This window comes from Argiope bruennichi, chromosome 9, assembly GCF_947563725.1.
Source record: "Argiope bruennichi chromosome 9, qqArgBrue1.1, whole genome shotgun sequence".
Lineage (NCBI taxonomy): Eukaryota > Metazoa > Arthropoda > Arachnida > Araneae > Araneidae > Argiope > Argiope bruennichi.
In genome coordinates, this window is record NC_079159.1 from 82,575,524 (window position 1) to 82,590,489 (window position 14,966).

Below are 14,966 nucleotides of genomic sequence, written 5' to 3' on the forward strand. Positions count from 1 at the left end.
TTGATTTTATATCTTTAAAAAAATCATTTTATAAAGTATTTATTACCGAATAATTTTCAAACTATTCAAAATTTTTATTTTGCAACAGAAATATTACAAAAGACTTCTTTTAGATAATTTTTTTTCCTAATAAATCAACTCTCTACAGATATTGACATGTATCTCGTGTCACTTTAATGCAGTGTCCACTCCCCCTTCCTCCAACGCTACTCTTCTGTTTATGTTTATATACTAGAACTGTGTTCAGTGTATTACGTGTATTTAGTTGATGAATATTATTTTTAATATTTATTTAATTTCAGAAGCTAACCATTAGTGGTTGTGATTTCATAATATTGCTTTTCTTTAATAAAAAAAATTATATTTTGGGGATATTTAAACCAACGCTTTAATAACAGCGCAGTTAAATAGAACACTGATTTATGTTTAAAATAATAATATTTTTAGTTTATTGTATTATGTATTGAAGAAAACAACAGACTTTAAGTAAGAATCTATCATTATTTTACTTAATTCTACGTTATTGCGTAAATGACGAAAATTTAGCTAATTGAAGCTTAATTAGTTTTACTTTCGGTTTTGTTTATTTTAACGTATGTTGCAGAACTACGATGTATGTGCAAATTATTGTTTCGAATAAGAAGTAAATTTGCTTTTATTTTTTTATCCATTAGGATTGATTCATTCTTAAAGAAGTTTATGATTAAGTGAGCATATGCAAAAATGATAACGTATGGAAATCGTTTTGAATTTTCTGGGGTATAGTGTAGAAGTTGTTTTTCATAAGGTAAGAATGATTATTTTTCTCTCAGGTTAGATGAAAATGATTTGAAAGTATAAATAAATATAATTACTAAGAAAAGGAGCTTGTTTTTTCGTGTGTGTTATTGAGATATATGTGGGAGTTCTCTTATTTGAAGACATTTCAATTGTATTTTTTTCCAAAAGTAAGTTAAGAGTATTTACGAAAATTTACAAATATGATGCAGAGGTTTAAAATTAATATAATATGAATTTCATTTAGTGAATTATCTTGGTATTCATTCTAGATTCTGTTGATTAGCTTTAGTGAGTTTTTTTTATGGTATTCATTTTTCTCAAAGAATGTACACTATATTATACTGAAGAAAATTACCCGACAAAGACTTTCAAGTTTTTAACATTTATTATTAATGTACTCAAGGTTATAAAGGTAGATGAAAATAAGATTTTCTTCTAATTTTATTTTCATATGTATTGGGGTGTAATACCTATGACAAAACATCTATCATTAATCATGTATTTACATGCAGCATTACCTGGAAATTTGTAACATATAATGTAAATTGTTTATAATTTTAGCAAGTCATTAAATGTGTTTCATTTGTTAATCTGTGCTCAAAAGCTGTGTACTGATTATATATATGTTTACTCCTCAAATTTTTCAAGTTGTGTTTTTCATTGTTGAAATTGTTATAATGTGTTTCTACATACATTATAAAGACCATAGAGTCTTCTGTAAAGAAGATTAAAAAAAAATACCTGTGATGAACTTTTAAGTTTGAGAATAATATTTTGTTCCAAAGTTCCCGAAGTTCATAAATTACCTGTCTAAGCTGGACACATATCCCAAGCCTTGTCCATCTATTTCTGGCTTTCAGATTTACAAGTAAGAATTATTGAGTCAATAACTTAAAAAAAGATACCAAGATTTGTAATGTAGTACAGCCTTTCATTAAAAATATACCTCAAGAAGAATATAAAGAGACTATACTTACCAAGTGGCATGAAAGAATATACATCAGAAATGTTGATTATAGTAAATACCTAATATGATATATTGGTATTTGATATAAGCATTTTAAAAATTAGTTAATTGAATTTGTCTTAGTTTAGATTTATTACAGACCCTTTAAGTGTATGAAAATAGAAAAAAGAAAGATATTCTTTTGATTGCTATGATATTTTTTAATAATCTAGTTTTATCCAATTGGATTCAGACACTTGATTAAAGTCATGAAGTTTTTATATTAAAATTTTTCAGATTTAGCCAGATTTTTATTCTTTGTTCCGATTCAAACTATTTTAAGTAAAATTAAAAAATAATAAAAACGTGGAAATACATCACATTATCTCAGCCTAATTAAATAATTGCATCCAGATTTATTAATTAAAATTATTCATTATTTGTTTGTATCTAATTTACATTGCCCTCTAGGCTCTGTCATATGCTCTCCAATTCAACTTAAAATGGAAAGCATGGTTTTTTGGTAATGCCAAATAACATCACAGTCTGAAAGGTTTAAATGCTTATCTATCTATTATATATATATATACACATGTGTGTGTAGTATAAACTTCAAATTAAACTTAAGAAGGTATATATTCACACAAGAAGAATGTGCATTACATTCTAAGAAGCAATATGTTCTGTTGTTTTAGAACATATTGCTTTTTGTGATAGGTAGTATTATTCAACAAAGAAATATCCTTTTGAACATGATTCCAGTGTATGTTTGTCCATAAGAAGCAATAATGCTGCTGAAAATAGGCAACAAATACATATTCATGTTCTTGGAATGTAATTCAGAGAAAAATCAAGACAAATGTTAATTAAAATATGACGATAACTTCAAATAACTGATTTGCATGCATTTTGTTTAAAAACTTACAAATTTTAATTAAATCATTAGTAGATGCTATATAATTTTATAAAAAAAAATTATGTAGAATCCATAAAAATCTCAAATATTCTGTTAACTCTTTGCTTAATCCAAACATATTTCTAAATCAGAAAGTTAGCAACTTGTATTTTCACTTTGTAGTATTCTTATAAATTGTTCCAAAGCTGTTAAATATCTGTTATTTTGGATTGTAATGTAATCTTGCAGTGTGTTGAATATAATGATCTATTTTCAAAAATGAAACTGGCTTGCCACGCCACCAGAAAACACAGGTAATTTTAAAACTGTCTAAAAAAACCTGGGAAAATACAGAGAAATTTTCAGTTCATTACCCCCCCCCCCCCCTTCTAAAAAATGCTGATTTCTAAAGATTACGAGAATAAAAAATCATAGTCATAGCTTCCAAAAACGAAACAATATCATTCGTGATTGTGTAATATGGAAACTCCCCTTTTCTATTCTCTCCTCCTTTTTCTGTATAGATCAGTCTAGTTTCGATTTGCTCAACAGTTGTTTTTTTATGAGATTCCTGAATTCAGCTGATGAGCATGTGTGATACTTCTGTAACTGCATGAAAGAATAGAATACATTTATCTGACAGGAACATTTCAATCTACGCAGGTATTGTGGTGGGTTTTGTCTATCTTTTTTTAGTTATTGATTGGCTTGTTTATTATTTGATAAACTGTTGGTTTATTCAAAGTAGATTTTTAAACAATGAGCTGCTTAAAATCTGTATTTAATACAAATTGGACAGATAAAAAAAAAATCAAACCTGATTTTGCTGAAAGGATTCAAGAAGTTTCACAAAATTCATAAGGCTCGCTTTGTAAGAAGATAATAAAGCTAAGTAATATGGGAAAACAGGCGCTTGCAAGATTTGATTGCCAGTTCCAAAGAGTCATCATTGATGTTGGATAAAAGGAATAAATAAAAAGATGACATGTTAAATCTGTAAATGTTTAATTGAATTTCTGACCAGTTTCGAACAATTTGTTCAAAAACAGTAATTGAAAGCTGAATTTTATGTGCTTTAAAACTTGATGTGTCACATTTGCCCTTTAATGCATGTAATGTTATCGAAAATATTTTCACATATGTTCACTGAAAATGAAATGGCTGAAAAATTTGCAGAAGTTGCAGAAATGTATGCCAAAATACTTGCTTTGTAATGTTTTTTTTTTTTTTTGTTGTTGTTGAGTAATCATTAAGTGATTATTATCCTGATAACAAAATTATTTTGTATTTTATTTTTACAATTTCTTAATTTTGTGTGACTCGCCATCAAAGAGCATGAGAGGTAATATATCCTGCCTTTAATATATAAATAATATAATCTAGATTATAAATAAAGAGAAATTATTTTCTTTTTTGTATGTAAATATAAACTTTCTTCTAATATGCTATTGTTTCAAATAAGGTTAAATTGTTGCTTTCTTTGCTCTTTCCACTCCTTAAAATCATATTGCATTATGACCAAGCACATGAGTGCTATTCGAGCATTTCCTTGTATCTTGAATATATGTACAGGGAAGTGTTTTTTTCCCCCCCGATTTAAGTGGCAATACTGATGAAAATATCCTTGCTTTGTGGTAATCAACTTAGATTTCATTAAAATATGGGTTAGGTAAAGGATGGGAAAAGTGATGTTTACTTTTGATGAAACAATACATATATGCTTATTTTTTATACTGCAAACATGTTCGTTTGAAATAAATTTGGAACATTTTTAAAAGTATGAATTTTTTTATATGTACGTAAGTTTATGTTTTGGTATTTAACAACAAAAAGTATTTTAAAAAATGCTCTGCTTGTTACCTCTGAGAAATAAAATTCCCTAAAAGTGATAGACATGGCTTTTTGAAATGAATAGAAGTTGAAGAAATTATCTTGAAAGAAAAATCTCAGTAGACTCAGAATTACTGTCACAGATAAATGAAATCAAAATTTGATAAATTATAATTTCATTTGTATTCAAATAACAACTATTATTAATTATACTTTAAAACTTTATTAAATTTTTTATTGAAGTATTTTTTTAAAAATTTTACAACTGAATGTTTTAATCAGTCTTTTCATTCTAGTTCATTGTATCAAGTTTTGCATCCATGCATAACTCTTGCCTACATTTTGTGGAAAACTGGTTTGGTCGCGATAGAAAGTCCCTTCAAAAAGGTGGATCAAAAGGCAATATTTATCATGAGAAACAAGTAAAAGAACTCTGTGCTCTCCATGCCTTGAATAATCTGTTCCAAGATAAAAATGCCTTTAACAAGCAAATTCTGGATAATATTTGTCACAGGTGCAATATTTTACATTTTGTTTCTTAATTAACTTTCTTTTGTTAAGCAGTTTTTTAATTGATTTTCAACCCTTCTATTGCAATTTCTATTATAGCTTATCACCAGATAATTTGGTGAATCCTCATAAGAGTTTACTTGGACTTGGAAATTATGATGTAAATGTTTTGATGGCTGCTCTGCAAATTAAAGGCTATGAAGCAATGTGGTTTGATAAACGAAAGTATGGAGATTAATATTTATTTTATCTTTTGGTTTTATTTGCTTTATTTCTATAGAAAAAAATATTGTCATGCTAATAATTTTCATCATCATGTAATTGTTATATGAAATTAAAGAGCATTTTGTGTGATAATTTTTTAATATAATGGTAATCCAATCCATTCCCAGTGGCTTACACACGTGACTTTTATGATCATGAATATTCTAAGAACTTCTATTTTGTTAAATTTTAGACTTAATAGCATGTGAAACTAATCCAAAAAACAATCTTGATTTTAAATTTATTAATTTTTATATCTGTATTAGATTAATTCTTTTTATTTATCTGCCATTAATTATTCTTGCCTCTTATGTAATGTTCACTTAAGTTAACAAATAAAAAATGTGCATATATGGGAGTTTCTGAATGTTAATCGTTTGTCAGTGAATAAGATTTAAAAGAACAAAAACTGTCTATGTTATGTAACTGAAAAATATGTTATTTCATTTTCAAAATTTCTTTAGTTTTTGTGCAATATGCCAAATAGTTTTTCACAGTCAAACTAGCACATTATTTCCTTTATTTTTTATTTAATTTCTGTTTGTTTCTACATCTTACAGATATTTAATTTTTTGTGAGAATTGTAAGAAAAAATATTTTGTTCAATCCATTTATTTTATGTCCTATCATAGATCAAAATATCTTTATAGAAATTATCCTATATTGTTACTTGTTTATGTTTCACTGACGATAAGTTTATTATATTTGACTATTGCCTACTCAGTCTCAGACGTCAAATTGCTTACATGCTGCACGACATAAAATATGTCTATCAAGGAAGGTTTCCTTTTATTCAAGAAGATATAAAGGCTTCTCTTGTGAATTGTTGAAAATTTCCTAATACGATTAGAAATTTTTAAAAATTCACTTTTATCTTCTAGTATGACTATTTTATGTAAATTATTAATTTTCTAACAAATGTAATATGAGAAATATGATTTAAATCCAACCAATAAAAAAAAAAAAAAATTGACAGTTAAGTTTTTAAATCTTTTAAATATGAAGTATTTATTTTGTAAACTTATAATACATTAGAATTTTTAATATCCAGACAAAAAATATTAACTGATGTTTATTATTATTTTAATCTAGAGATCCAAGTAACATTGATTTTAGCAAAATTTGTGGTTTGATTTTAAATATACCGAGTGAAATGAAGTTTCTACCATTACGACTTAATAGAAAACACTGGATTGCTGTTAAAGAAATTGATGGAACATTTTATAATTTGGACTCAAAGTTAGAAAGTCCAGTTGCTATTGGTAAAGTAAGTAAGATTTCCAAATAAAAAAATCAATATTCATTATGAAATATATAACTGTTTTGAGTAAAAGTTTAAAAGCTTAAAATTTTAAAAATACAAAAATAATAAATGTATTATCTTTATACATTTATTAATGTTATGTTGTATATTAAATAATACTATGTAATTTTAAACCATTGAATTATAACCATAGTTATATGCATAATATATCCGCTACTTTCTATTTAGAAACACCGAAGATAACTGTTAGAATTAAAATTTTAGAATTGGTTTTAATAACATATGTATAAATATTTAAAGATTTTTGGAAAAAAAAATTATTATTATTATTATTCAATTTGAAAATGTCATTTTCAAATTGCAAATTATATTTGTGTTTTTTATTATTTTAATTAAGAACAGCCATAGCCATCTTCTTTTTGTTACAAAATGGGGTTTCATGTATTAAAGGTGATCAAATTGAAAAAAAAAATTAATGTAAAATGCTGTCCATTTCTGTTACATGACAAAAAAAAAAAAAAAATGCGTACCAATACATTATTTATTCAAAAAATATTGATGAATACTATTTTTTTCTGTTACTGAAATAATGTTTCACAACAACAAGAATGCATTAAGTAGTAATTCTTTTAAATTCAATTTGATGTCTTTTAAAAATATGCCTATAGTATCCTTATTGGTTGAATAAATTTAGATATAGAGCTGGAACTTAATTTTTTATTATTTCAGGCACCTGATCTTGTTACCTATCTGAGAGAGCAAATTCGTGGGAAAGATCGTGAAATATTTTTAGTTGTTGACCAAAATCTGGATCGAAATTCATTATGGAAAAAAGAGCCCAGATGGAATGAACCTCCATCTCATAATACCTCGAGCAATCGTGTGAACAGCACAGTTGCAGTAATTCATCTGAACTCTGAGGAAGATAGTAGACCTGAGATTTCCAGAAATATTCATCGTGAAAATACAGGAATAAGAGAACATAGAAAGTCATAGCTGGTTTTAATATTCAGAAGTTAAACAGTTCTGTAGAATTGATTTCTATAATACTTATAAAAGATGTAGAAGAGATAAACAGGTTTTGAAGGCAACACAAAAATATTTTTTTGATAAACAAGGAGTTAAATTAATGATTGTGAGAGCTATTCCTTTCTCTTTTGTAAGAGAATTTTGAATTTTTATTAAAATCTTCTCTCTATTGTGTGCACATTTTCCGTCCTTGCTGATTTGTGAGCTAATTGTGTATGAACATTGTGACCTGTGAAGAATATTACATCTGAAATACATTTATTTACCGGTTATTTTAATTCGTTTCGATTCGTTTAAATTGTGAATTTTATTTTGTTTCTGTAAAATAAAATCTTGATTATTATTTTTTTGTTTGTTATTTTTCAGATTTTATGTAGTTTGTATATAAAATTTTTGTATTATTTTTATTGGGTTGGAAGTTTATTTTTCGCTGCTGTAATAGCACTCACATCAGCTATTGTAAATATATGCTGTCTGGTTTTATTGAAATTTGTCACATGATTCAGCTAGTCCTTTTTTGTATTTTATATATTTTGTCAAATAAAAAACATTAAATATATTTGTTAGACTATTTTATTCATATGTATTAAATTCTCATTTTGCTGTAAAATATTGATTCTTATGAACACAGATTGCCTTATCTTGAAAAATTACAAATTTTTGATTATATCATGAATCTATGGGAACTGAATTTTTAAAGGAATAGTTACCATTATTTACAGCAATTAACAATGTTTAATCAATTTTGAAATTCATGCAGGCAGGGTAAAATTTGAAATTGTTTACTATTTCATTTAATTTGTTTTGGTTTTATTATTTACTAGTCATCTCAGGTGACTAGCTGATTCACAAGATATATTGGTTTTTAGATAAATCATTTAGATATAACTTTATGTCCATAATTCTGTCGGACTGTTTGATAATAAAGTCATTATTTTGCTTCAGCTTTATTATTCTTACTTTAACTTTATTTATTGTACTCGAAATTTTCGAATGAAGACACTGCTTTAACCTTATAGGGCTATTGTAAACACAAATATCCAGTTCATCTGAACTTCACAATGGGAAAAAATTATTAAATATTTGATGAAACAATGAAAATGAGTAGAATTTTGAAAGAAACAAATAATCTAATGTTAGAAATTAGGCCAAAGGATATTTTTTTAAAATTTCAAGAATTCAGCAAAAAAATTCCCATGATTGTTAAATTGGTATCATGAAAAAAGCATTTTTTTATATTTAAGAGCACCAAAATTCCTTAATTTTTATTTCTTTAAAAAAAAAATCACTTTGAGATGCAAGTTCCCACCCTCTTAAGTATACATGTGTCAAATTTAGTAATTCTTGGTCAAACAAAACACACATTCATCTCTATTATTAGCAGAGATTTAATTATGGTGTTTTAAAGAAATGTGTTAAATTTGAATTATACATTTCTTTTTTGTCATAAAGGAGAAGCATCTTAATCTATAATAATTTTTTTTTTACATTTCCATCTTAAACTGCAATCATTTTTGCTTATTTCTGAAATTCACTATATTTTAATATTCTGCAATTTACGTTTACGAAATTTTATTCTTCTTGCAGTTACAAAATGTCAAGCAGGGGAAAAAAAATCAAAAAGTGGCATGGGACTTTATATTATTATTATAGATTATAGAGTTCAGTGAAAATTAATTTAAGAATTTGAAACATAGAATATGTAAAAGAGGCAACCAAAAATCCACCTTGGATAGCACATTTTGATTGAAAGCAGTAATTGTGGATAACTGCTTTCAATCCAGCAGTAATGTCTGGATTGAAAATTTGCTATTATAATATTAGAAATTAAAATGTTGCAAGCTGAAAAAGCATTTAAATAATTCGATATTCTTATTTTGAAAGATAATTAAATTAAAAAAAATATGTATATATTATTCAATATTTTAGCTATCCCTCTCAATGCCAGTTGATACAAAAAATTAAAAACACAGAGTAAACCAATAACCATGTTCAAATAAATACTAAAAATAAGAACAAAATATACTGTAATATTAACAGTGTGTATTTGTGAAATATAGCCCTTAATTCATTATTTTAGCATTTCTACTTATGTAAATGCAAGGTTGTACTGTATTTTTATTTTAAGGTGTTATAATATCTTGATAAAACTGTAATAATCCATCAGAGAATTAATGTTATCAACATATATGAATAAAAATGCTCAGCATTATAATAATTTTCTTGATAATGGCTGGCAAACAAGCATGGTTTTGAGAAATTCTTTTAATATACTGGCAGAATATATCTAAATGTAATATACAGTATTCTGTAAATTTGATATTCTTTATAGAATTATCTGCCTTTATATAAAAACAAATAAGCGCACTTATAGAATTATTTGCTTGTATTTACTATATTCCCAAGTGATTTATTTAATTACTAGACACAAAATTAATATTTGTGCTCCTGTCACCATTGATCTACAGAGAACCTGCAACATTATCACATCTGACAGGCAGCATTATTCAGCATGTTAAGGGAATCAATGAAGATTTATTCTATTTCTCTGTCGAACATACTATTTTACAATTGGAAATGGTTTGGAGAAACATTGGACTTATTGCAGCACAAAAAAACGTTTAGCACATTACCTAATCGAAAACTTAATGTGCTAAATATTTTAACCTTAAGTCTTGAGTGCATGATTTGGAGTGTCTGTTAGTCAAATATTTCATGTCATTATGACCTACATAATGGCCTGTAGAGTTCTGACCTCCAATAATAAAGAAAATTAATAAGAATAACACAAAAATTAAAAACTATACCCAGTAAGAAATATTCTATTCAGTGCTTTATTTAGTATAATATAAAATTACAATATCATTTGCATGTATTGTGTTATTATCTACATCACATATTTTGGCAGTTTTGGTTTTACTGAAAAAAATAATGTAAAAAAATACATAAATAAAACTTATGTAGAAGTAATAAAATAAAAATAGATGAGAATAAGAAATTTTAAATCCAAGTAGCATACCTATGAATGAGAAAAATAAGAGAAACTTACTAACAAATAAGATTCAAAAAGATGGCAAGCACCTTCATTAAAAGTCAATTAAATGTGGACAATAATTAGATTGTTTTTTAAATATGTCTTTATAATAACAATAAAATAAAGAATCATACAGATATATAATTTATATAACCAGGTATTTCATTATTTGTTTCACAAAAATGTCAATAATAAGTTGTTAAATTTCCATTAAATTAAAGCATTTAAAATAAATCTCCATCATATATAATATTAAAGATATTTATAGCATTTATTTTACAATAAAATATTGCAGAAATATAAAATTTCATAATTGAATAATGTTTTTTTTTTTTTTTTTTTTTTTTTTGTATTCTTTTGCCAGCTTTTATTTTGGCACAATTATAGCTTTCCAGGACTAGCGGATGCAAAATAAAGTTTTGAGCAAAATGTTTAAAGCTCCCAATAAAACCAATTTTATTAAAGAATGGAAATATTTTTTGTAGACATATATAAAAATAGCCATTTGATCAATAACCATTTCTTGACAATAATTTAAGATATTTCTTAATTACAACAATGCATTTTTAACATCATTACCATGCATTGAATTCAATAATAATTTATTCTTTTGTCAGTAAAATCTACACCACTAGTAGAAGTTATTGGATATTAGCTAAACTAATATCTCTAAATTTAAGAAAAGTGCTTCTCAGAAGTCTAGAAAGCTTTTCCAAAAATCCAACAAGCACAATTTTAAGTATCTTAATATGCCATTTTACAAAAGCAATGAAGTGATCGCTGCTGATCAAAAATATTAACAAGAAGCAAGCGCACACTGAAAGACATGTTACAGAGAGTGAAAGCTTACTTCTTTTACATGCATTCAATATAATGTGTAAAAAGCTTATAATCTAGTACATTTAAAAAGTAATATATAACAAAAATCACTTTGAAAGACAGGGGCAATAATAAGAAATATTTCCTTCAATGAAGAAACATTATTTCATTTATTTTGTAAGGCATGCATACTTAGTACCAAAAATTCAAAAGCATTGAATATGAAAAATTTCAATTTCTAAAAACTCTTTTCCAACAAAACTTATAGAGGCCGCGGTGGCCTGGTGGTAAGGTCTCGGCTTGTGAGTCGTAGGGTTTCAGGTTCGAGACCTGATTCCACCAAAGAACCGTCATGTAAGGGGGTCTGTTGCACGATAAATCCATCATGCCAAATGTCCTCCCGCTGGTGTGGTGTGGAGATGAGTGTACCAGCTCAGGTGTAATCCTCGTCATCTGACTGTGGTTCAAAATTACGAGGTCCGTCCCAAAATAGCCCTAGTATTGCTTTACAACGGGACATTAATATAACTAAACTAAAACAACAAAACTTATATTGTCAAGAGGGGAAAAACAATTGTGGAAATAATAGATAGTATATGCTAAGAAAACTGAAAACTTTATTGCAATGAATTACATTTAGTAATAATTCAATTAACGACTTTAGGAAATAGCTCTATCAGGTGCTATATCTATTGCATGATAGTTTCTGGTTAGATCATTAGATAGTTCTTGCTCCAAGTTTTTTTTTTAAAAAAAAGAGGGAATAGCAAATTAGTAGCTATTAAATAAACTAGCATTATTTAATTCTAATGACAAATCATACAGATTTTGTTCTTGCTCCTTTATTTCAATATTTCGTTTTAAACTCTTGATACAGAGAAGATATCTTAATTCAATAAATTAATCTGATATAATATTATAATTTTTTTAAAAAAATTTTCTATATCAAAACATTCTAATTTAGAAAGACGAAAAAATTCTGAAATACAGCAAATCCTTTCAAAACTTTCTCTCTAACAAAAATTCACCAATATAATTTAACAATAACATCACAAATTAAAAATATCACATTTTAAGAAAAAAATATTTAGGCAATCTGTATTTAAACAGATCGAATGCATGCATTTTTATATTTTATAAATCAATATTAATCACAAGAAGTTAATTTTTGCAATTCATCTTTAAATAACTTATTTTGAAAGTAAAAAATGTATATATTAAAAGAACGCACACTAAAATTGACTTTCCTGTTTGAGGAGATTTTATAATTGTGACCTCTCAATAATATTTAAGGCGATGGGCAACAAAAGATGCTTATATAAGGAATTTCAAAATACATTTTTAAACAACAGAGCAGATTCATCAAAAAATTATTTATGGGTCTGTATACAATAAAAATTATTTGAATATATATATATATATATATATATATATATATATATATATATATATATATATATATATATATATATATTTCATATTATTTTAACAGTCTGATTTAAATTTCTGAAACATATATATTCATAGAGAAAAAATCAGCAATAATGTTTAATTCTAGCATTTTATGCATAAAATTACAGCAAAAATTTCCTTTTATTAAAAAAAAAATTAAAAATAAATACTATTTCAGAACAATCTACTGTTTTAACATCAATCAAAACTCTATTCACACAAAAAAATTAATCATTTACACAATTTGTAACAATATTGGATTTCAATAAAATTTTTGAAACAATAATTTCAATTAGATTCTTAACAAGTTAAAAAGCTTCTATCTTTTGAAAAACAAAAAGTATTGTAACTCAATTTACAAAAATTACAAAATATCTCATAATTTTTATGCAGAATATATTAAATATTATTCATTCAAGTTTACATCTGTATATTTATCCCATTTTGATTGTCAATCAAATTACAACTTGAAAGAATGATTTATATAATGAGACTTATCAAATAATTATAGCCATGACTAGCAATCACATTCATATAAAAATGATTAGAGAGTTATATGAGACAAAAGTGTGTCAAATTCACAGAAAGAAATGCATACATATATATATATCAATTGTATATCATTGATAACATATTTACAGTTTTTCATCTCAAAATACGTCACAAAAAATTTTAACAAAGGAAACTAGAATTGAAAATAAATCATCGACATTTCAATTTCATTATTACTAAACTCGTCTTAACTATTAAATTGCATGAACATTATGCCCTATTATTTAATGATTAACAGAGCTAATAATATTTTGAATATGTTACAGATAAAAAATCAAATTACTAAATAGAATTATATAATTTTTAATGGGCCACATATTAATTTAAATTTCCACAAAGGGGGGGGGGAATTCATATCATAAAACTATAGATAAACTGCTTATTAATAAATATTGAGAGATGCTTTCATTTAAATACATTTGCAACAATTATATACACAAGATTAAAAATATTGTTTAAATTTTTTAAAAATATACATAAAAAATGGCAACAAAAAACACATAATTTCAGAAAAAAATATATCAAATGTACAGTGGAATGTCAAGTTTATAAGCCCGTATAATGTGGTGTGGCTGACTGCTCAGGATTCAAACAGGAATTATCAGATTGCCGAGCTCGACTGTTTCGAGACTGCTTCTTCTGGGTGTTAACTTGATCACTAAAAAGTAACGAAAATCATTTAAGCAATATTTATTGAAAATGGGGGAAAAAACTGATGACATTTAGCAACTTTTGAGCTAAAGTAAATTGAATAAAAAGATTCCAGAGGTGAATGTATTAACATACCATCTTAAACATGCATATTTTAAAAATAAATGTTTTTAACATTTACATATTACATAAAGTAGTCATTAGAATCAAGCTGAACAAATCAACTTTAATCTTTAAAAGTGGAAAAAAATACTTCCTGGAAGCATTAAATTAAATTTGATATAATAAAGTTCTACCATGTTTTTGTGTTTTATTAAATGATCAATTCAATTCACTTAAAAATAAAAATATCAAATAATTTCCATTCATGCCAAGCAATTATAGTTTACTAATAATAAAGAATACATTTGTGCATGTTCTATAAGGCATAATAATGGACTGATACTATATAATTTAGAACAAATGTATTCTATAAGATATAAATGTGTGTCTCAGAGTTACTTATTACAATTTTAATTAATTAAAAATTTACTGAGATTTTGGCATTCTCCCTTGATAAACCTAAAAAAAAATATTTATAGCACAAAAAATATTTTTTACACTATAAAAGTTTTAAAATTTTATTTTTATATATCTTTATTATTTTTTTAGTTTAAAAAAAAACAAAGAATTTAATAAAGGGGATGGAGACACAAAAACACAACAAATCATAGTAAAGTTAAGACTGCCTTGCTTTTATTAACAAAAAAAGGGAAGACTGAACGTGGAAAAGAATAAAAAAATATATTCCAATGACAATCCCAAATCATTTACGAAATTAATCATTAATTTAATAAAAATAAATAAATATGGAGAAATTTCTAAAATTACTTAAGTTACAAAATTTTTCCAGTGAAAACTTATTTTCACAATTTTTGTACTCCTTTATTAGAAATCTAAA

At 25.7% G+C, this 14,966-nt stretch overlaps 2 protein-coding genes across 7 annotated transcripts in view; one reads left to right on the top strand and one right to left on the bottom strand.

Moving 5' to 3' along the window:
* Positions 1 to 194: 194 nt before the first annotated feature.
* On the top strand, positions 195 to 8,077 carry LOC129984188 (josephin-1-like). 2 transcript variants are annotated; one of them, XM_056094000.1, is made up of 6 exons: positions 195 to 486; positions 675 to 787; positions 4,748 to 4,965; positions 5,061 to 5,186; positions 6,318 to 6,492; positions 7,219 to 8,077. In XM_056094000.1, exons 2-6 carry the CDS (start codon positions 734 to 736, stop codon positions 7,483 to 7,485), a joined length of 840 nt encoding a protein of 279 aa, XP_055949975.1. In that variant the 5' UTR covers positions 195 to 486; positions 675 to 733; the 3' UTR covers positions 7,486 to 8,077. The 2 variants fall into 2 exon arrangements, with proteins under 2 accessions (XP_055949975.1, XP_055949976.1); XM_056094001.1 differs by lacking the exons at positions 195 to 486; positions 675 to 787 and adding an exon at positions 3,025 to 3,284.
* Positions 8,078 to 13,122: 5,045 nt separating this feature from the next.
* LOC129984277 (sorting nexin-29-like) overlaps positions 13,123 to 14,966 on the bottom strand; it is a 34,997-nt gene continuing 33,153 nt past the window's right edge. For 2 of the 5 annotated variants that reach the window (XM_056094122.1, XM_056094125.1), the window contains one exon: positions 13,124 to 14,033. In XM_056094122.1, the coding sequence (XP_055950097.1) occupies positions 13,922 to 14,033 (112 nt within the window). In that variant the 3' untranslated portion in view covers positions 13,124 to 13,921. Of the gene's footprint in view, positions 14,034 to 14,966 lie in introns of all 5 variants that reach the window. The other 3 variants (XM_056094123.1, XM_056094126.1, XM_056094124.1) reach the window with 2 other exon arrangements.

Coding starts and splice junctions, on each gene's coding strand:
- LOC129984188 (XM_056094000.1), top strand. CDS start 734: ATGGAAATCGTTTTGAATTTTCTGGGGTATAGTGTAGAAGTTGTTTTT. Junction 788..4,747: donor TAGAAGTTGTTTTTCATAAG/GTAAGAATGATT, acceptor TTTTCATTCTAG/TTCATTGTATCAAGTTTTGC. Junction 5,187..6,317: donor ATGTGGTTTGATAAACGAAA/GTATGGAGATTA, acceptor ATTTTAATCTAG/AGATCCAAGTAACATTGATT.